The sequence below is a fragment of the Pipra filicauda genome, unplaced genomic scaffold, assembly GCF_003945595.2.
Source record: "Pipra filicauda isolate LSUMZ 115617 unplaced genomic scaffold, ASM394559v2 scaffold151_size3305965_pilon, whole genome shotgun sequence".
Classification (NCBI taxonomy): Eukaryota; Metazoa; Chordata; class Aves; order Passeriformes; family Pipridae; genus Pipra; species Pipra filicauda.
Genome location: NW_024104007.1, coordinates 2,933,393 through 2,955,439, shown reverse-complemented (window position 1 = coordinate 2,955,439; position 22,047 = coordinate 2,933,393). Strand labels below are relative to the sequence as shown.

The 22,047-nt window shown below is 41.4% G+C and overlaps 2 protein-coding genes across 3 annotated transcripts in view; both read left to right on the top strand.

Moving 5' to 3' along the window:
- Nucleotides 1-5,196, top strand: part of HIF1A (hypoxia inducible factor 1 subunit alpha) — a 34,434-nt gene extending 29,238 nt beyond the window's left edge. The window contains exon 14 of one of the 2 annotated variants that reach the window (XR_003539909.2): nucleotides 29-120. Coding sequence is in view for 1 of the 2 variants with exons in the window: in XM_027716632.2 (XP_027572433.1) it covers nucleotides 29-180 (152 nt within the window). In the remaining variant the exon portion in view is untranslated. Of the gene's footprint in view, nucleotides 1-28 lie in introns of both variants that reach the window. The other variant, XM_027716632.2, reaches the window with a different exon arrangement.
- Nucleotides 5,197-8,937: 3,741 nt separating this feature from the next.
- Nucleotides 8,938-20,114, top strand: SNAPC1 (small nuclear RNA activating complex polypeptide 1). Its single transcript, XM_027716722.2, has 10 exons — nucleotides 8,938-9,132; nucleotides 9,793-9,952; nucleotides 10,981-11,121; nucleotides 11,395-11,499; nucleotides 12,396-12,554; nucleotides 12,997-13,071; nucleotides 13,743-13,805; nucleotides 14,737-14,866; nucleotides 15,530-15,610; nucleotides 17,494-20,114. Exons 1-10 carry the CDS (start codon nucleotides 9,005-9,007, stop codon nucleotides 17,526-17,528), a joined length of 1,077 nt encoding a protein of 358 aa, XP_027572523.2. The 5' UTR covers nucleotides 8,938-9,004; the 3' UTR covers nucleotides 17,529-20,114.
- The last annotated feature ends 1,933 nt before the right edge of the window (nucleotides 20,115-22,047 follow it).

The following is a 22,047-nucleotide window of genomic DNA, read 5'->3' as shown; positions in this document are numbered from 1 at the left end:
ACTTTTTCTCCTTCCCCTCCCTCTTTAGACATAGCAAGTAAACTTCTAGGGCAGTCGATGGATGAGAGTGGACTCCCCCAACTCACGAGTTACGACTGCGAAGTAAACGCTCCCATACAAGGCAACAGAAACCTGCTACAGGGTGAAGAACTGCTCAGAGCTCTGGATCAAGTTAACTGAGCTTTCACAAAACTTGTTCCTTTTTTGGACACTGGTGAATCATCACCTAAAGCAGTCTATTTATATTTTCTATATCTGATTTTAGAAGCCTGGCTACAGTACTGCACTAATTCAGTTAGTTCAGTTTTGATCCCCTTTCTACTTATTTTGACAGTCTTTTTAATATGTTCTTTATGTAACAATAACTCAAACTATAGTGCATTTTTATAATTCTTTGGTACATACACTTTTAAGTCCATTACATTTAAAACACACTTGCAATAGCAGCTTTGAAATATGCACCTAATTTTAAAAAAAAATATTTATTTTTTGGCTGGGGAGTTGGTCACCAAAACTTACCATTAGTAAAATGTCAACACAGGAAAAACTGGCAATACTTCCATGCTGCTTTTCATAGGTAGTTGGAAGACTTGTGCTCTCTTACTCTTTATGTTCAAGTAAGTTTTTTATTTTAATAGTTTTTATAAGAAACAACAATGCTTTGCAGCAGTGCATTGTAGCCACAATCGCACAATATATTTTCTTAAAAAATACCAGCAGTTCCTCATGCAATATATTCTGCATTTATAAAAACTAGTTTTTAAGAAGAATCTTTTGTTTGCCTATGAAAACATGTTTAAACCTGGATTATGTCATTATTTTAGTCACGTTGTAATATAAATTGTTCTTAAATGCTGTCTTACGCTTCTGACTTCAATGAGTGTGGTCAGTTAGTCAAAGGAAAGGGTTTATCTGGAAAGGGCTAGCAGCATTTTATTTGGATACGTTCTCAATTTAGAGAAAGTTTGATGTTCTTAAAGTAGTCACTTTGCCAGCTTAAAAAAAAAAATAAATCCCTGCCTGTAGTTGTTGAAGTTAATGCTAATATTGTGTATGATCTTAAATCTAAATGTTCAGCTTACCCTGTGTGGTATAGGTGATATTTCAAGCAGATTGTAAAACATCTTGCATTGTTAGCAAACTTTTATCTAGTACAACATTGAGTTGCTCAATATTTTGATGTTTTGGTTTTATGCACCTTGTTGCTATTAACATCCATATGTTTTCATGTAGATTTCAATAACTTGAATATATTTAGAAGCCTTTTTATTTAGAAATATATAGTTGTCACAAACATCTTATTTTCCTATATGTACTGTACAAAACCTTCATTCACTCATTCTTTTGCTCTTTGTGGTTGGATCTAACACTAACTGTATTGTTTTCTTACATCAATAAACTATATGTGGACCAGGCCCCCTTGGGGAGTGTGTTATCTGAGAGAAATGAGATAATTTATATTTTTGTTAGTGGTTATTGTTCATCCGTGTTCCCTTTTTAACTTAGAGTTGATTGGAAATCACTGCTTCCTTGTTTTGATTGTAACATCTCTGCGTTAATTATTTGAGCCTATTCAGTGCTCCTAGACAGTGTTGTACTACCACTCGCCAAAGACGTTACACTTCTCAGTCTGTTATCACACCAGTGAGCAAACCTGAAAGCGAGGAGGCAGCATATTTGTGTTACTTTAGAGCAGAAAGATTCACCTTTATGAACAGCTTAAAGGCTTGTCTCTGGAAGCTTTATCAAGGTAACACAGGAAAGCAGGAAAAAATCAAATTCACGGGAGCGATCGATCTAAGATGGGTTTTTGTCACAAAACTCCATGATTAAAAATTTAAGCTGGTACTTGATAAAACTTGTTCTACATTCTTGTCCTGTCGACTCGGTGACTTTTCTTAGTTTGGTGTCATAAAACATGATGCTACTGGTATAACCCTGTATTGTGTAAATATGGTCAAGATATTCTGTGCGTTCTCCAAACTATTTTAAAAAAAACTTATCTCTCTCTGTAAGTAATCAACTGTGGAGTCTCACAGGAATTACTTTGGTTTAACGCTGTAAACTTTGGTTTTCTTGCACTGCTTTGAAATCAGTATAATAGTACATAAGCTTAACTTGTTCTCTAAAATGACTGTTTCACTGAAAGATGCACTATCCAAACTGCCACAACTGTATTAAGCCAAAAGGACGCTATGAGCAAGATAAGGCATTGGCAGCAGCTGGTTACACACTTGTCACAGTTTTGCGTAGAAGTTGCACAGAGAGGATAAAGTGGGCAGGGGCACTCAGCTGGAGCTGAAGCTTCGTGCAGAGAACGTTTTCACTGTATACACCTGCCACTGAATAGTAAAGATTTTTTAATGCAGCCTATACAGCTTACAAAGTTCTGTGGCTGAAAGCAGCAGAGCTCCTGCCTGCCTGGTGTGCGAGGTCTCGGGGCTGGCATTCTTTCCATGGCATTTCTTTCTCTGTCAGCAGTTAAAAGGTTTAAACAGTGAAGTCAGCTAAAGCCCCCGCTGTTGGGGCATCCCTCCTGCTTAGCTCTGCACGGATTGACGTGATACTTTGGGGGAGGGTCTTGCAGGCAGGTGAGAAGTGCAGCTGGGTTCTGCTTTTTGTACTGCCCCCATTGGGTTATCCCTTTGCATCTCCCAAGAGAAATGCCACACCATCCTGCTTGATGGTGTTCTGCTGCCCTCTTGACCGTATTTTGGAGGAACCTGACCTGTTTGGATCTGTCAGTTCCTCTTCAGTGTACTTTAAGAGGGCAGTTAAGTTTTCATAGAGAAAAGTCCATGCTAAAAAGAGGAGGAAAACTGAAGTGACCCACGTGATTTGTGGTTGTGAGCCTGCTGGAATCACAGAATGGTGTAGCTTGGAAGGGACCTTAAAGATAACCTCACTCCAACAGTACTGTCATGGACAGGGACACCTTCCACTAGACCAAGATGCTCAGAATCCCATCAAACCTTGCCTTGATCATCTCTGATTTTAGTGACAGCAGCTGTGGATTTAAGAGAGCCAGAATCTTTTCAACTCTCGAGGTTTTTACTATGCATAGTAACAAGGCACAGCATTTTGTTTACTGGGATGAACTGCAGTAGCTGTTTTGATTTACTCTAGGGAAAAAAAACCAACCTAACAAAAACTTACCAGACCTCCTAGAGACAGTGAAGAAGGCATGGAAAAGTAATAGTAATTGCTCTGGCCTTGCATGAGCTTTGGTAAATGCAGATGCCAGTTTGCAAAGCTAGAAGTACACCTTTCAGTTGCTTTTTTTTGTTTGTTGTTTCTGTTTTACTAGCTTTTTTTTTTCCCTGTTAAACTACCTTTTTTTTCCCCTTAGACTCCAGGAATACACAGCCTGATTCTAAACGTACTTTGGAGGACAAGCTTCTAGAATAAATTGCTTCCTTAATGTTTTTTTATTGATTTTGAATACTTTCTTTACTGCCTCGCTGCCTTTTTTAAATGTAGAGGCACTATGTTAGAAATTAGGAGGAAATTCATGACCACAAGGGTGGTGAGGTACAGGCACAGGTTTCCCAAGGAAGCTGTGGGTGCCCCATCACTGGTATTGTCCAAGGTCAGGTTGAACAGGGCTTGGAGCAACCTGGTCTAGTGGAAGGTGCCCCTGCCTATGGCACGGGCTTGGAACTAAGTGGGTTTTAAGATCCCTTCCCACCCAGACCATTCTGTGGTTCTATGATTTATCCTTTGCCATTAAAAGTTAAGAAGAAACTGTGGGTAAATACAGTGTTTCCTCCTGCATATAGAACATGCTAGATTATGTGGAAATGATAAACTGAGGAGAATAACAAAGTTAGCTTCCTGGTTTTCCTGACTACAGCAATAGTCAAGCCAGGGTTTCTTCAGGGCACAGCACAATTATTCTTTTTAAATATGAATTCTAATTGATGTTTTAATCATCAGCAGTGATGATTTTGCTGAAAGGTAAAGGAATTTTTAAACTAGTATTTATGATGATATTGTTCATTCCTTTACCCAAATGTAGTTGCAGTAGCAACTGTGGCTTCCCAGAAGTCACTTAAATCTGCTGTCCAGTAACTTATCTTGGGTGTAGTATATTGGGTAAATTAAGGTCGCCTGTAGTCCAAAATACACATTTCTAACATACTTTCCTCTCACCTGGTGCAACTGGCTTGGACCTTGGTGATCTTTGAAAACCTTTGAGTGAAATGGAAGCAACTTACTATTAAGTTTCCTTCCTTCAGTGTCTGTGTACGCACATTAAAGTCTCACAAAGTAATACTGATTTAAAGAATCACAGATTAGGGCCAAAAAGAACAATTTACACATAACACTAGTGACAATTTAAAGACTTCAGAGCTTATTTTGGATGAAATTATCAGCTCTGCTTGCAATGAAATACAACTGTAGGGTCAAAAAAGTCTGGTGATTACAGGTTAAACTATTGCATATTTAATAGTAATTTTTCATTATTTAAAGAGCTCTTTAATTAAACGGCTAAATGATTGTAGCTAAAGGCAGAACTGTGGGTTGTTCCACCAGTATCTGTTGGCAAGTGTTCTCTGCTGTTACACTGCTGAGTAAACCTTTTGCAGTGGGAGCTGGGAGCATCCTGCCACTGTCAGCCAGGCTGGACATGCCTCAGGTCAGCCATCTGTTCTCATTCCCACTGATGATCCTGAGCAGAGCACACATCTCACTCAAATGTCACTGCACTTAAGCACATTATTCAAACTGTAATTGTTCAGCATGAAAACAAACACTTCACAGGCCAGGAATACTTTGTAGGAAGGCCGTTTTTTCATAGGAATTCACATGATTGAGTATTCAGCTTTCATTAAAAATACTATTAGCTATTAGGCACTTGACTCCCTGGAAAGCTCCATTCTGGAGGAATAGTGATTTTTGATCCAAATTCTAGAAATGAGTTGTCATTTACCTTCTGCTTCCCTGTTTACCTTGAGCAAGTTACCAAAAAGTTAAAGAGTTTGCTACTGGATTTATACAGTACAGTAGATTTTGTGAATAATAGCAGTATTCTCTCATGAAGAAGTGGTATATTTTAATGGAATTCTTTTTTGGAACCAAGTACAACGTATTGCAATTGATATTTCTCTTGAAACATTTTGACGTACTTGTGACTGTATTTCTTTTTGATTGTGTAACAGTATAAAATTCAATAAAAGAGAGGGTTTGTTTCTATTTTGTGACACCTGTGATCCTTCTGTTCATCCCATTTCCTTGCAGTAAAAGATGGAGGTGGCAGCCCACCTTAAAGTGAACTAAATAACCACTGTGCATAAATAACTGAAACTCCTTGCAGATTCGAGATCTTACTGACTGCTGTCAGAAACTTGGGCACCAGACAGACATGTGGTCACTTTCCCAAAAGCATTCATATATTTGATATTAAATATTATAGAAACATTATATTTATATAAAAGTTGAATCCTGATCACCTTAGGTGGTTATCCCACCTGTATTAAGCACACCATGTGCACAAACAAAAGAGGCCAAACATACAATTTAACAAGTCGGATATAGGGATGGTGTAGGTTTTCCTGTGGAAAGCCAAAGAGAGCAAGCGAGTGAGCAAGCAACAGATACGGAGCCAGAGAATGTTTTATGAGACCTCTTTGAGTAATCACATCAAGAACACCCTTAGTTACAAAACAGAAACCCCCTTGAATCCGCCATCATGTCTACAGGTGATTTCAGCTGCTGTCGGTACATGCAAATAACTTGACAAGGACTTATGACTCCTGCTGTCCTGTTAAATCAATACCACTTCCTACTGCACAGACTAAAAAGATTTTGCAATGCTTTTGCTTGGTTGACAAATCTGAAAGCAGAAGGCATGTGCGAGTGCTGTCACAGTAGAGTATGATCCTGTTATCCATTATTAGTGTATTTGCAAATACAGAACTTGGAATATGCTATTTAATAAAATATATCCATGATTTATTTTCATTAAAAAGGATTAAAATATTATTTATTTTCATGTTTTCAATTTGAAAATGTGTTCTAATACAGCATGTAAGATACTTAAAAAAAAAGGAGTTGTCTTGTGCCATATGCACCTGTAAAACCCCATTATTTATATCTATGCAGGATAAATGGCTTTTAACTTGCAAGTTAGAAACTAGGAATTAATAGGTCAAACAGGATTTTACCCTTTTGTTTAGGAATTAAATAAGAATATGAAGAAGATACAGTAACCAGCACACTCTTCCTTACATCATCTAAGTTTTTAAAATTTTTTTTCTTTAGTTTGAAAGGCATCAATTAAGAATTGAAATGTAGTAATGAAAAATCTGAAGGAGCACTGAAAACACACAGTTTAGAAAAAGAGTATTAATTAGTCTAAGAATTGATACTGTATTTAACTTTATATACCACATAAGGGGAATTACACTAAGAGACCCCGTTACTTGGTTTTATTCCTCTGCATTTTCATTCTTTACACTGTACCCCAACTTTCTGCAAGGGAAGACTTAGCACATGTTAATATGGGCACAATAGCCTCATCTTCACTACATCTTGCATCATCTGACACGATCAAAGTGTGACAACACACAGCCCCAGCTGCCTTAGGAAAAAAAGTAAAAATTCCATACAGTGTTTCTTGAAACACCATCCCCAAGAAATCACCCCACTCACTGCGTGCTTGAAATACAAAAATCAGAAAACACACTCAAGCTTTACAAATTCAGCATCACTCCAGAGCCAGGCTCCTCTGCTCCCATCAAATTAAGGGTAACTCCTGTAACTAAACAGGGCTTGGCTTGAGCTGTGTGTAAGGATGAACTCACTCCATGATGTGTCAATTTTAACTTACTTGTGCTTTGAATCCTTAAATCCACTGAGGGGGGAGCACATTATATCTGTTTTCCCAACAGTGCTGTCATTCTGTTCTAAAATCAGTACAATCTGTTGAAGTCAGGGTCATGTACTGGATGAAGGAGGTCACTTCCCTACATCCCTAAACGTGAATCCAAGTGATAAGATGAAAATGTCTTTTCGGGAATAAAAAAAAAACACCAAAAAAAACCCCACAAACCGAACCTCAGCAGGTGCAGCTCTCCTCCTGCAGCTGATAAAACCTGTCCAGTTCATATGCAAAAGCTCTGTGAATGCTCCTGTTCCTATAATCAATGACATTGGCAACCAGTGGTGCTCACAGGCAACAGCTGTTCACCCGATGGCCATTGTCTCCTAAAAAAGGCTGCTAAAGGTTAGATTCCAGCAACCTCTTGGGACATACAATAAATATGGAAAGATGCTTGCGTGCCTGAAGCACTGTGTGGAAGCTCCTGTCATTGTAGGAGCTGACAGCTTGATGTGCCCTGCCATAAGGAGCGACCTTTGGATCAATTAGTTGATGCTAATGGTGAACTGGAAAAACCACGGCACCGCAGCCAGCAGAATTTAACAGTCATTTTGCTATTTGAGAAAGCGAAATGTGAATTTTTAATCTGGTCGCTGGGCAAAACTCCTGCAGGTTTTAAATATCCCAAAGGCACCACACGCGTAACGCGCTCCATCCCGTGCTTATTCCACACTTTCCCTACATGCTGTTTCTCACCCGTTAAGGATCCCCTTGCGCAGGGGCGATCTCCCACCAGCCGAGACCACATCCCCGTAGCCCTCAGGGTGCAGAGGCACTTGGATGCTCTCCTGCCAAGCCTGGGGACCGCTCCCGGCGCAGGTGCCGCTGCCCATCCCCGCTCCCACAACCCGCAGGCTGCCCGCAGCCCAGCCCCGGCCGCAGGGGCAATCACCGCAACGCCGCCTTGAAACACGAGCCTCGTCCCTAAAAACCCTCCTGGGGGCGGCTCCCGCAGGAGCCACCCCACCACCGCCCGAGCAGTGCCCGCTGCTCGCCGGGTCCGTACTCACGGAGGCTCGGGGCTCTCTCCGAAGCCGGGGCTCCTCTGGGTGTCCGCTCAGCCCCTCGGTGCGCGGGGAGCGCGGGCAGCGGAGCCCCCTCCGCCCGCTCCGCGCCGCCGGCGAGGCCGCACCCACCCACCCTACGTGCGGCTCGGCAGCCGCGGCCCCCTCCCCGCCCGCCCCGCTGCCCCGGCCGCCTACGTGTGGCCGTGCATGCGGGGAGCGCCCGGCACGGCACGACAGGGCAGGGCACGGCATCGCATCCCTCCGCTCGGGGGGGCGGCCGCCGGCTCGTCCCCTCTGCCTGTCAGCTCGCTCAGGTGGAAACGGGGCTTTCCCGCAGCCGCCGGGCCCCGCTACCCGGAGGGGTTTTGGGAGGGGGCGGCCGCCGAGCATCCCCCCCCGCCCGAGAGCCGGGGGGTGGCGGGGGGGCAGCGCAGGGACCGGTGGCACTTGGCGGGCACCGCCGGCCGGAGCGTGGCGGCGAGTCACGTCCCCACGGCACCGCGGCTCCGGGAGCCTTTTCCGTGGGGAACCCGCTGCTCCCGAGCCCGTCGGGTCGCAGCCCACCGGGCTCGGTGTTGGGGGCTCCTGCGGAGACTGAAACGGGAGGCGCTGAAGCCGCGCGGCTCAGGAGCATCCCCGGGGTCCCCGGGGCTGTGGTACAGCGGCGCCTGCCCGAGCGGACCCTCCGCCGCTCCCTCCCGCCCGAACCATCTCCTGCTCCCCGGGAGCGGCCAGGGATGCGCTGCTCGGAGGAGTTTTGTGCCTGCGGACCGGGCTCACCCTCCACGGCGGGGGTGAGCGGGGCAGAGGCCGGGGCGGGGGGAGAGAGCGCCCAGCACCGACGGGACTCGCCCCACACGGGGCGCGGGGACCGGACCGCGGTGGGAGCGCGGGGGGTCAGGGCAGCCCCACCGCCCCAGCCCCGCTCCCTCCCGGAGCAGCCCCGGCGGCTCCTCCCGGTACTTCCCGGCTCCTCCCGGCACGGGCGGTGCGCAGGCGCAGCGCAGGCGCCGCTGGGATGTTGTGGAGCGGATGTGCGGGAATGATGTGGGGCGGCGGGATGGGCGCGATGGGATGAGCGCGGCGGGGTGAGCGCGGCGGCGGCGGCGGCGGGATGAGCGCCGTGCCGGGGCTGCAGGCGGACTGCGAGGAGCTGCTCGGCGCCTTCCAGCAGGCCGACACCGTCCGCTTCGAGCGCTTCGCCGAGCTGTGGCGGGAGCGCCGCTTCCACACGGTGTTCTAGTGAGTGATGCCGCCCCCCCGCATCCCCCGCATCCTCCCGCATCCCCCCATCCCCTCCCAAAGCCCGCAGCCTCCCGCTGCTGGGCTTCCCCCACCGTAAAGGGGGGTGTGGGTGAGCCGTGTTCCCCCTCAGGCCTACCTAACTCTGGGAGAGGTTTGCCTGCCTGGGGTCTGAGTGAATGGCAGGGGTGCCATTCACATGTCGGTCTCTGTGTAATACTGGAAAACAATTATTGGTTCAATCTATTTCATGCATTAGTAATGCGTGTGATGTGAGAGCTGACTCCTCCGGGAGCTGGATGCAATTCTCATGAGATTAAAAAACGTGACTGGAGGACATTGCATTTTTTACTTTGAGCGTAATTTAATACAGAGAATTTAATATGTAAAAGCTTAAGGTCTGGCTGTCCTTGAAGGCCCTCCAGGACTTGGGTCCTATGACCATATGCCCATGTTGTGATCTTGGGGATGTCCTGTGCAGGGGCAGGAGTTGGACTCGATGGTCCTTATGGGTCCCTCTCAACTCAGAACATTCAATGATTCTATACAATTAAAATACCTAAGGCTTGTTTCTGCATTATGGATTTTGTAAAGCCTGCAGTTTTATATTTAGTTGCTTTAACATACTGCTTTTTTTGTTTGTTTGTTTGTTTGCTTTAGTGGCAGAATGAGAGCCTTGGAGAGGAACAAGATCGCAAAGAAGACTTTAGAACTGGCCCAGCAGTACTTCTTGCCCCCATATGCCTTCCAGATCCGAGTCGGTGCTCTGTACCTTTTGTATGGGCTCTATAATACCCAGCTTTGTCAGCCAAAACAAAAGGTAATTGTTCTTGAGGTTCTATTCTCAGCAGATACCAGATGTAAGATGTGTGGTATACTGCTGTCTACTCTGTCATCATAAATGTTTAGGGCATTTCCTCTCGTTTTCTTAAAATAAAAGTACTTCAAACCAGATGGTCCCATTGGAAAAGGTAGGGACAGACAATGTGCTCATCAGCTGTAGGGTGAGCTACATTATACCCTCAGTTAGTCTTTAGAATTCCAACAGAATGAATAGTGGCTGAATTATTTCCAGTTCCCATTAACCAGAAGTGAAATTCATAAATAGGTTGGGAGGGTGCATGCCTGAATGACCTGCCTCCTGGCTGCCTTTAGGATCGGAGACCAGAATCTAAAGGAGTTGGAAACTCGGTGCAAGAAGTGGTTTACTTGGGAACTGTGTGCATATGCACAGGGGAGTCCAAATTCTTTAAATAACAAACTGCATTTGGAGTAGTCTACAATGATGCCATGATGTCTCATATCTTGAGCTCAGAGAAATTACTGCCTTTTATAGAAACGAATTTAGGCAATTTTAAAGCCACTGCTAATAGAGTAACTGTAAGAGAGTACACGAGTTATCAAGGAAGTTAACTTGGGTAGAGAGAAGATGAGGTGGCAGAGTAGATGTGACAGGAGAGAAAGGAAAAAATAAAGGAATGATACTTTTATGAGCATTTCAGTGGCAGCACATCCCGGTACAAGTAGTTTCCTGATCACTAGTGAATGGAGTCTCCTTGGTGCAGACTATTTCACACTCTTCAGAATGTGAAGAATTAATGTTTTCAAATGTCAGAAAGGACTTGTGTTCCACATCACTGTCAAAGAAAGCTGTAGTGAGAAGATTTAACCCAACAGCATAATGAGCTCATCTGCATAAAATGTTGATAGTAATAACAAAAGTTATAGGATCCTTCTGTAGTTCTGTGGTCATGTGACATGCTACACCCTACATGTCCAAGTATTGTCTGTGGTAGAACGTGATCGCAGTAGCCAGCTGAATTAATTTTTGTTTGTTGAAATATGCAGATCAGAATTGCCCTCAAGGACTGGCCTGAAATCCAGAAATTTCAGCAGGATCTGATAGACTCCCAGCATTATGATGCAGCATATATCTTCAGGAAACTGCGACTTGCCAGAGCATTCCACTTCACAGCAATGCCAAAGCTAGTGAGTTACTACATTAAAGACCTACACTTTTAAATAAAATATCCTTATCTTTCAGTGGCTAACAGTTCAACAGCACTTAAATTCTTGTCTAGGGAATAATTTGTGAGAAGTGCTGAGTCTGAGCACTGTGACAGCAAAGCTCTGTGCTGTTGCTGTCGAGATGGTTTTATGCCTTTCAGCATCTCCTGACTGCTGGATATGCAGTAGGAATTCTCAAGAGGAGATGCCATTTTAAGTTTGCTTTTAGGTTACAAACATTGTCTCTTGCTTTAGCTGAACTACAGAACTAAGAAGAAGATTGAGGAAAATGAATTTAAAGAAGAGTTTAAGGACCCAAGTAACAGAGTAAACAGCCTCATCACTAATGATGTATTGGAGGTACAGTAACTTTTAAACTACAGATTAACCACGGGGGTTTCTTTTGTTTTTCTTCTGCTGCTGTCCAAGAGCTGTAACTTCTCTAATCAGCACAGTCTTGTCCTTTTTAAGTCTCTTATGAAATGCAGACTAGGGTAATAGCCTGTCATTTTACTGAACGCTCAGAAACGTGGCATTTAGTTTGGCAGAATTGTGGTACCTTTTTTCAATACTGAAATATGCTCTAATGTTTTGTGGGCTTGCCTTGGTAAGGTGTAGAAGGGGAAGGGTGTAAATGGTTAATTGTCACTTAAAGAAAAATGGAAAATGGGGGGGAAGCATGTTTGGTTTGATATGTCAGCAGGTTGCAGTTGGAGACTTGATACTTGTGGTAATATGAATTTACTTATCCTGCAAGTTCATAGGCTTCTCTAACCTTCATTTCTCCTTTTCAAAACTTGGTTTTGTTTAATATATAATAAATTTTATTAAAAATGCAGTAATTCAAGCCAGGTATGGGTTCTTGCGTTGCTGGCAAATGTGTATCATCAGCAAGGTTGAATACAGTGTTACAAAAATCTGTGAAGTAAAATGCTTCCTCCGAAGAGATGAAAATAAACCATCATATCAGAATGAAACCTCTGTGAATACTGATCCTGAGTAACCTTCTTAGTTTAAATAATGCAAAATACTCTTTCTTCTTTTACTTATTTGATGGGTCAGTGCTAGGTAGCAGGATTGCTTGGCTCCCTAAAACTCAACTGATCTAAACAGAATCTGTTTCTATCACTCTTCCTGATTCAATTAGAATGGTTTATGTAGCCCTGGTTTTGTACATTGAGGACTAATATTGCCTTATTGCTGGAATATTTTTTTTTTTTTTTCTCGAGAAGACTCTTTTTTGAAATTTGTTTTAGGAACTGATGAATATTCATGACCACTATCAGAAAATGAAGTGCGCCATTTCAGCTGACAAATCCCAGCCGGACAAGGCCCTGAGCTTGATAAAAGATGACTTTGTAGTCACTCTTAAAGACATAACCTTGGAACATCAGGAATGGCAGCAGAACAGAATGGTGGGTGATATCAGCTATTGTGCTGTGGCAACTTAGCAGGTTATGTGAACATGTCAGAACTGGCTTTCTTGGTGTGATTACCTCTGAACTTGTAAATCTCAGACTGAAGTAGAAGTAACTTAACAGTGGAGACGTGGAATGTGTAAAACCTGAGGCAGAGGGATGGTGTGGAGGAAAGGACTTGTACATGGTGCTGCCTCTGTGGTACCATAACCATTGCTGAGAGGGAATCCCTGAAGGTGTGACTCATGGGCAGTGTTAGACTGACCTCATGAAATACCTCTGTAACACTTATTCTTGGATTAAAGAAAGGCCACAGTGTAAGATCGATGAAGAAAACGTGCATGGGTGTAAATAATTGTTTTGGTTTTTACAGTTCTTGTATTTTAGCTGTCTTGTATATGACAGATGTTTAAAGAAAAATACTTTTTTTTCCTCCCAGAAATTATTCCTAAATGCTAAAGAAACTGATGAAACAGAAAATAAAAAGAAAGATGAGTCTTTGCTGCAATCAGAGGTAAGAAAGCTCAACTAGTTTGCTGTGTTGCACAGGCTGAATCTGTTCATTTTTTGACTTCAGATCACTGGCTAAACAGTGAAACTCAAGGCTTGATAGTGTCATAGTAAATTCTAAGGACAGCTGGTGGGGCTGGTTGGTTTTTCTTGTTTGCTTGTTTGGTTTTGGTTTTAAATCACAATGTTTTCTGATGAGCTGTGAGCATTTATTGCTACCATAGCTCTTAAATGCTCATAATAAAAAGTCTCTCTCAGGTAAGGAAGGAAAAGAGCTGTATTTTCTGAGCCAAACTCCTTAATACTTCCTCCTGGAATTTCAACTAAATTTGCAATATTCATTTTTTTTATGCTACAAAATTGTCTCATGTTGTACTTGTCTGCTTATTTCCACTTTGAATTTGATTAAGATGTGAAGTTTCAAATTTGATTTTCTCCTCCTGGGCTTTGTAACAGTGAAGGCAACAAAAATTATGCTCCACCTTTTTAATGGAATTTGAACTTTTTTTTTCTTTAAGTAACAGTTTGGCAGCATTCTAATTATGTAGAACTAATTCTAGAGTTACAGCTGTAGTGAGATATTGCTCAAGTGATTGTCTGATATGATATTGCATTTCAGTACTGCCATGAGAGAATAAGAAAATTTTTGGTGACTGGACTATTGTTTCTTTGCAGGGTTCTGAAAGAGCAAGTGCCCTGGCCAGAATCAAATACAGGTCTTACTCTGCAGTTGCTGAGGTAGGTATGAAATTTGATGATAGGGATGTATTTATTTTTATAGGACAGTTTTAAGTACCACTTTAATGTAAATGCTGGGTCAGAAAGGAACGAGTTAAAATTGCACTCTGTAATTCAACCTTTGAATGTTCTGGTTTTCCTGACACACTGGGGAAACTCGAGGCTCTTATTATTCTTCTTAGGTTTATGGAAGAGTGCAGATAAGGCCTGTGCTTGGGGGATTTTCATTTACAAGATATCTTTTAATGTCTATGCACTGTTTAAGTAGATGGAATTTTAAGGAGATGGAATAAAAATACTTGCGGGTTTAATTGCTCAGATTCCTTGGATCTTAGGTACTGGAATCTCAGAAGGTGCTTGTGAAAATGGAACTTGGGAGTTTAAAGTCAGTTGCAAGTTCTTGGAAACATTGTTTGAATAACTGCTACTTTAAAATAAATTGTTGATTTGGCATTTTTTAGCGGGCCTAGGAGAAACATTGCAACTTCCTCTGTTTATTAAAATCTCATATTGAAAAATGTGTTATTAAATGAAACAGAGCTCTGGATTGAACAGCAGTCCAGACTTTAATGAATAGTGATAGTGTTTTTTAGGCATCTAAGTAAAATATGATGGTAAGGAGGCTTTATGGTACAGCAGTGATCTAGGGTAGTTCGGTAGTAACAGAGGATGGTTTGGGAATTAATGAGTGTTTCATTATCTGCATTTTAAGTTATACACCCATTAAATCAAAAAAGGGCCTTGCCCTGTTAAAACTGAAGAACAGCAACTAGTGAGAATCCTCCCTCCCTCTTTCTCTCCCCTTCTATCCCTTCTCCACCCTCACATGGAAGTTGGTGCTTTGGTCCTTGCTGGTTTTTAAGTGACATACAGCAATATCTGGCTGTAGAAGTTCAGCTTTCTTTGTGTCATTCATATGTTTGGGTTCTAGGCTTCCAAATCCAGAAGACACCGTCAAGTGAGGTTAGAATCTTCTGAATCGGGGAAGTCTCCGAGCCGAAGTAGAAAAACCAGTAGGAGACCACAGCCAGCAAGGAGAAGAGATTCTCCAGAAGTCAGAGGTATTTCTCCATTGCATCCATGAACCTGGAGAGACTGCAAAATTTTGTCCATTGTTGTGCTAGCAGAGGCAGCTGTGGGTCAGTGGAACACATGGGAAATTACTTTTCCTGAGGGAATTGCCTTTCTGATATCCAGCTTTTAAAATTATAGAAGTTGCTTTGCCATCTAAGATTTTTGTTTACTCGTTATTTGTTAATAAGTGGAATAAAACAGCAAAATAGTTTTGAATTATTTTTATTTTGAAGACAGGAATCTAATTTCAAAGTTCCAAGCTCTGTTTTCTGACTTTCTTCTGCTAGAAAAAAGGTTACTGACAAAATTAACCCCTCTTCAGAGATGAGCATTAGGCAATGTTGCCTTTGCTCGACTTTAAAAGGGTCGATGAAGTGTTGAGAAGGAATAAGGGCACTTTGAATTATCACACTGGACTGAGTTGCTGATTAATTTGTTTTAAATTGGTAGTGTTAATCACTTGTTATTGGAGATTTCTTTAGTGAGCCGTTCTGAAGGTACTGTGAAATGTAGGTTTCTCTACAGCATCTGACTAGGATGTGAAGAGAGCAGCAAGTGAACAGTCTTTCAGATGCTGGACCCGGGATGTAGAAGCAAAAAAAAAAAGCTAAAAAGCTGACAAAAAGTTTTTCCTCAAAATCTGTCTGCAGGTGAAATGGAAGTGGCAGAGGAAACTGTTACTCGGCACGTTGGGATGCCAGTAATCACAGAGGAGAACTCAGATGAAGAAGGTACAGTAACTGGAATTCTAACAAACTAGTGGCTTGTTTTTTAATAGCTCTCTGCTGTATTTTTCTGAAACTGAAGATGATATTTCAGATCATGCCTTGTTGCCTTGAAAAGGCTAAGATTAGTTTTCAGCCTGTTAATTGTTGTAAGGAAATTAAAACTTTCATTTGGAGCTTTCTTAAGAGCACACTGAGGCAAAATACAGAGTCATGTCTTTCCGCACTATTTTGTTGTAGTGTGTTCAGAGTTAAAATTGGTCCAGTTAAAAGGAATCTCACTCTTCTGTAATACAAGTCTGGCTTGGAGAGTTCCCTTGTGTAGGGAAAAGTGATTTTTTTTTTTTTTTTTTTTTTTTGGTCATTCACCCACTTACAGAAGATGCTTGTTCTAGTAGATCTGGGAGGTAAGATGAGGTAAGAACAGCCCTTGCTGCCTTCACTTTTGTTGAGGGGACATAGAAGGTTCCCCTCTAGCCTTAGTTTCAGCTGGACAATGTTTCAGGGATTGAGCTCCAGTACACATGTACAGTAATAGCATCCTCTGCTGTACTGGAAGTTGTCTGACATCGTTGAGGGAGGACTCACAACTGCAGCGGAGGAGTGGATGACTCAGGTTGCTGGAAATAATGTAATTTTAATTTGGAAGCAGTGATAAAGCAGATTGCTCAAAGCTGGAGTTGCTCTACAGAAGCATCAGATTGAGATGCTGGATGATCTTGGACTACTCTGCAACTCAGAAGCTTCAGGGTCTGTTCTCTGTTGCTTGAGGAGAACTTAAGCACCATGGAACAGGCACAGTGCAAAGAAAATTGCATCCTCTTTATCCAGAGGTACCTTATTTAGCTGTGCTCAGGGAAGAGCCCAGGGAACTGCTTGGCTGCCATGTCTCAAACACAGGAAATGTTCCTGGGGGAGGAGCTGGCCAGCTAAAGGCAAGATTTCCACTGGCAGTCCTAGCAACTCTAAGGCTGATGGGTCTTGCTTACACAGTGGAAGGCAGACCTGGTAGACTAGAAGTACTGGTTCTTAACCTGGAAGAGGAGGATTTAATTAGTTTGCTTAAAAAGGGGGAGTAAAGGGTTAAGTACAACTTCTGGAAAGCTTTAATGACATAGATGAGCATGAGGAGTGTATCTTTTTGAGTTAATTTACTATCCAAAATTGTATGTAATGGAAGGATATTTCATACAAGCGAGCATAATAACTATTAAAATACATTTGTGGTGAGGTAGCATGTTTATATTTGCTCTTTTTAAATTCAAAAGAGCATCTTGTAGTGCTGAAGGGAGTTTACATTCTCTGATCACTTTTAGTTCTAGACTAATCACTTTTAGTTGTCAGAATTCATTCAATTTTAAATGATCAGATTGAAGACTTAGTGGTGCTTTTAATATTGTACTTTATTTACTTTTCCTTCACTTGTCCACTTGTTGTGGACAAAAAGTTTCTTTCTAAATCAGGGACATCCTGCATTTCTCAGAATTTTCCAGTAAATTCTAAAGCATTAAAAATACCCATAAGCAGTCTCTTCAGATATTTTGTGCTTAATTTTTGTGAGTATTGCATCTGTCAACTTCATAGCAAAGTCTCAAAGTGGGTTCATGAGGAGCAGAGAGCTCTCAAGACTGAATAAGTTTTGGAGTACAGTATTCATCAATGGAATTTTAATTGATATTTTGAATGATAGTTTGCTGTAGAATCTAGAAAGTTTTTTTTTTAATATTTAAAAAAACATTGGTAGAGGAATTGGGGGGGGGGATCTCAAGAGCTCACCTAATTAATTTCCACTGCTAGATAAAATGAATTCTATCTGAACAATTCGCAGGAGGGAAGACAGATTGAAAAGCTTTTTAAAAAAAAAAAAACCTCTCTCTATTTCATTTCAGAAGTATCTCTCCCCAAGAGGAAAAGAAGATGTTAGAGGATCCAGTTGGAGAAGCACTAATGTTGATTTTAATGACAAAATGTAAATGTCAGAGGTAACACCAAGTGCTTGTTTTGGATGCCTTTGAACATACAAGAAGTGTCTGGGACCAGAACTACAGGTGATGCTGGAATACTGGTAGTGACTGGGATGCTTTAGATGTCTCATGGTACAGCACCTGGTGCCTTTATTCGTCTGGTGAATGCTTCTTGTGCGAGACAAAGTAGCTGTGTCCTGTCTGAGATGGAAAGAGAAGGTGGTGGCTCGTCATATTTAGCTTGTACATGAGAGTTGTCACTTAGCTGAGACTGTTAAAAGAACAGCTCACAAAACATTTGCCCATATAAGACATGCTTATAATCTGTTATCTCTGATCATAAAACTAAGGTTACTGACTGCTGATAATTAGTGCAATAAATTATTTTTCATGGTTTACTTGCTCCATTTTATAGTGTGTAACTTCACTGTTGATCACGGTTTGATCCCACACAAGTGGAAATGAACTTGATGACAAGCCTTTTGTTGTACCCTGTCTCCAGCAGATCATCTGGAATAATTCTCTATTTGAATGAAGAGATGTAAAGTGAGTTTGTTAATTCTGCAGATGACCCGAAGATGTACAAGGGCAGGACTGGAATTCAAAATGATCTTTATAAATGGGAGGGGAGTGGGAGAAGTGGGTGTGGAAATAAACATGGAGCTCAGTACTGAGAACAGGCACAGGATGGGGAAATGATTGCTGGGCAACAGTATGGCAGAAAAAACAAACAAACAGAATCATCAGCTAGAGTATTTTCTGTAAACAATAAAAAGCAATAAAATTTGTGTCACTCAGCCCTGAAAGGCTACAGCCTTAAATACTCCCATCTGACCACAACAATTCAAGAAGAATGTGGAATTTTTTCACCTCTGCTATCAAGAAAGGCCAGAGGAGTTGAGGTGTCTTTTTCTATAAGAAAAAACATAAAATAGAAATTTGAAAAAAATTGAATATAAAAGGAACCTAAGCTGAATGAATTAGTTTGCTAGTGTGACTCTCAAAGGCCAAAGGAATTGAATTGCTGTTGCCTAGAAGAAAAAACATTTAAATAGAATATAAATGGTTTTACCATAAAAGGGGTCCATATTAAATGCACTGGTTGGCAAGGAGGAATGGACCTAAATGACAAACAGGTTGAACACTTGTAAAGCTGTTAATTAAGTACCAGTGTTGCACTCAACCTTGTTAATGAAAAAAGAGGAAACACTTTGTAATAAAGCCAAACCTTACTGTATTGTTAACTGAACAATTGAATATTCAGTTGAATAACCAAAATCTTTACAGTCTAGTCCCAAAGTCATTATTAGTCCAGATCTAATTGTTACAGGAAAAGAATACTTCTACACAGAGAAAAAAAATCCCTATAGTGGTAATAATACAGTTAAATTTATCTTACATGCACTTACATTCTACCCTTTTTTTCTGGTGTACTGTTCACTCTTCCACTACTCTTCTGGTCTTAAGGTGGTTAGGCTCAGTCTGTGGATAGAACATGCCATAGATGTCATCTGCTTAAAAGGACCCCTCTGTAGGTATAAAAGGTTTTGGAGGTATCATTTCTGGAAAGTTTGAACAGTTTGGTTTTTACTTGGGTTTTCTGACTTGTGCTTTTCTCTTACCAGCACAAACCCACGGTCTCTATGCATTTCTGCTCCTAATTTTTGGTGAGCAGGTTCAAGAGACATGAGGAGGTTCTCAAGAGAAACTTAGTCAGACTTTTTTTGGTCAGTTAGGATCCTGTTGGTAATACTGCATTTGTCAGGTGTGTCAGTTCCAGCTGGTGCTTTGGGGGCAGATGTGCGGACTGATGGGCAGCAGTGTAGGTGTAATGAAGAAGGAGAGTTCTTTCTAGCAGATAGTGGGACTACCACTTCAAATTCCTACTTTCTTAAAGAGTTTCTTCACTTAGGAAGTTGCTTAAGGATGAATTTTAGAGCACCAATCCTCTTCTGCTGTTTCTAGGCACAGAGGTTAAGTTAGGTCTTCCAGCTACATGGCATTGGGTTCATCCCTTGAATGGAAACTTGAAAGTGATTTCTCTTTTCTATTTCCCTCCAACTTGCAGCTATCTTTCTCAATAAGCCTAAAAATTAAACACAGCTACAAAAACTTACTTTTCACTTTCTTGACGAGCTCTTTTCAGCTGAATTATTATTTTTCCATGTGTTAGGCTTAAGTTTATTTTAACATGTTGAAGGAGTATTTTTAATACTGTTCCCTGCAGTGGCACTTTTTCATAACCATCTTATTTGCCTCTCCTTATATCTTTGAACCGTCCCAAGAGCTGAGCAAGGGGGTGGAATTTGTCAGGATTTTTAATGTTCTGTGACATGAATCTTCCCCGCACACACCTCTGAAAATGATTTGCAGGTCTGCATTGGAACCATGCAAAGGCTTGACTAGGCACAAAGATGGGTGCATTCAACTAGCAGTTATTTTAATATTGTAATAATGAAAACAAATGTTCTGTAATTTGTTTATAAAATTGCACAGATGTAAAATGGAAGTTATGATTAAGAATAAACTTAGAACTGCTGACTATATGCATGGTTATGTTTCAAAACAGTAATCCTGAGAATTCAAGAGGCAGCTGTGAGAAGAGTTTCATAATGCTGGTGTAATCTTTAAAAAAGAAAAAAGTAAAAAAAAATAAAAGAATCCCTTGCTGCACTCTGATGGGCAATTACAGGCTTTGAAAAACAGGAGAGGGACTTCCTAAAGTGCTTCATTGAAGCAAGCAGCTGTCATTAAAAGAAACACAGCAGCAGGAGTTCTGGACTTCCAAATAATGGTATTAGACTTTCTAGTATCTACATTCTCTCCTGGTTGTAGCCTCAGCTGCTACAGTAGTTAAAAGCTGAAAGGAAACTTCATCTCTGTAACACCAGCCTAACTTCCAGTTGTGCTGATGGATAGGAGTCAGACAACGTGACAGTGTGTATCTGGATGTTGTTACAGTTTTCATAAATTAAATATGTTTTGATTGAAGCTCCTCTGAGGTGGATACACAACTGACTGAAGAGCTACATTCATGCAATAGTAATCACCGTTTCTTTTAGCTTTCAGAGCTAAAAGATCTTCTAAGGGGAGGTTTGAGCCAGTGCTGTGCAGTGTTTACAGGTATAATGTGGGCGATGAAAAGCAGAATAAACCTAAAACACTTACAGGTGACATGAGTTTACAGAACCACAGAATCAATTAGGTTGAAAAAGACCTCTGAGGTCATCAAGTACAACCTTTGACTGATCACCACCTTCTCAAATAAACCAGAGCACTAAGTGCCACTTGCAGTCTTTTCTTGAACACCAAGAAACTGTTTAAGTGGGAGGCATTTTACAATATAATTTTTATTCTTATAATTTAAGACATCAACAAGGTATAGTTAAATCAAAGTACAAAAGGCTGCACTTGGGCAAATTAAATTCAAATACCAACTTGGGAATGCTCCTGTAACAGCTGTGCTCAATCTGGATGTTTTTCCAGCCCTCAAACCGAAGGTGGATTAGCAATATGGGGGTGATGTGAAAAATTGCAAATGCCATGGAAGACAGTGAAGATCTGTGGTGTATATAGCTTGGTGTTGATGTAGGTATCACCTCTAGAATAATTGGAGAATCCTAAAAAAAAGGCAACAGAAAGAAAGGAGACTGCAAGAGAGTTTAGTCTGAAAAATAAAGGGTTTGAGAGTGAATGTACCAGTCTTCCTGGTAACAGTCTTTAGAGCTTTGTAATACGCATTTATGCAAATGGTGATTAATTAATTGTTCTCCATGTTCACTGAGGTAGAGACGTACAATTTGCACCACTATGAATTTGCTTAATAAGAGAATTTCATGGTTAAGTAAACAATTTGGCCTTATAACAAACAGCAAAATCAATTCAGGAGTTCAAAACAATGTGGGATAAACATTGGTCATGGTTGTCTGAGGCAGACCTGATCCTAAAGGACTATAGGAAACCTTAAGGTTTATTTCAGTATTATATTGCATGTCTTACATAACGGGTCCCTATGCTGAGTGTTTGTATTCTCAACACACATGTATAACAAATTCTTCAAATGACACTGATATTTTATCCCTTCTTTTCTGGAATATTTCATTTTGAAATTCATTCTACTTCTGGAGTGGCCCATTCACATTTTACAAAGCTTGCTACATGGGCGTGGCTTCCTCATCCCCTTTTCGTCTTTATTCTCAAATCTGAGCACCTGATTAAGCCAGGTAATGGAATGCTTCCCTCCTCCATCTGTATGCAGCCCAACACTTGGAAATGGGACTGCAGGAACTTCAGGAGCTACAAGAAGCTGACAAATGTGTTAAGCTCTGTCTTGCTCCTAGCACTTAGGACTTCAAATCATAGAATGTCCTGAGTTGGAAGGGACCCACAAGGATCATTGAAGTCCAACTCCTGGCACAGGACAACCCCAAGAATCCCACCATGTGCCTGAGAGCATTGCCCAAATGCTCCTGCAACTCT

What these genes read in the sequence shown, in the direction of transcription:
- SNAPC1 (XM_027716722.2), top strand. Translation starts at nt 9,005, where the DNA reads ATGAGCGCCGTGCCGGGGCTGCAGGCGGACTGCGAGGAGCTGCTCGGC. An exon ending in CGCTTCCACACGGTGTTCTA is followed by an intron (nt 9,133 to 9,792) that starts GTGAGTGATGCC and finishes TGTTTGCTTTAG; the next exon opens with TGGCAGAATGAGAGCCTTGG. An exon ending in TTTGTCAGCCAAAACAAAAG is followed by an intron (nt 9,953 to 10,980) that starts GTAATTGTTCTT and finishes TGAAATATGCAG; the next exon opens with ATCAGAATTGCCCTCAAGGA.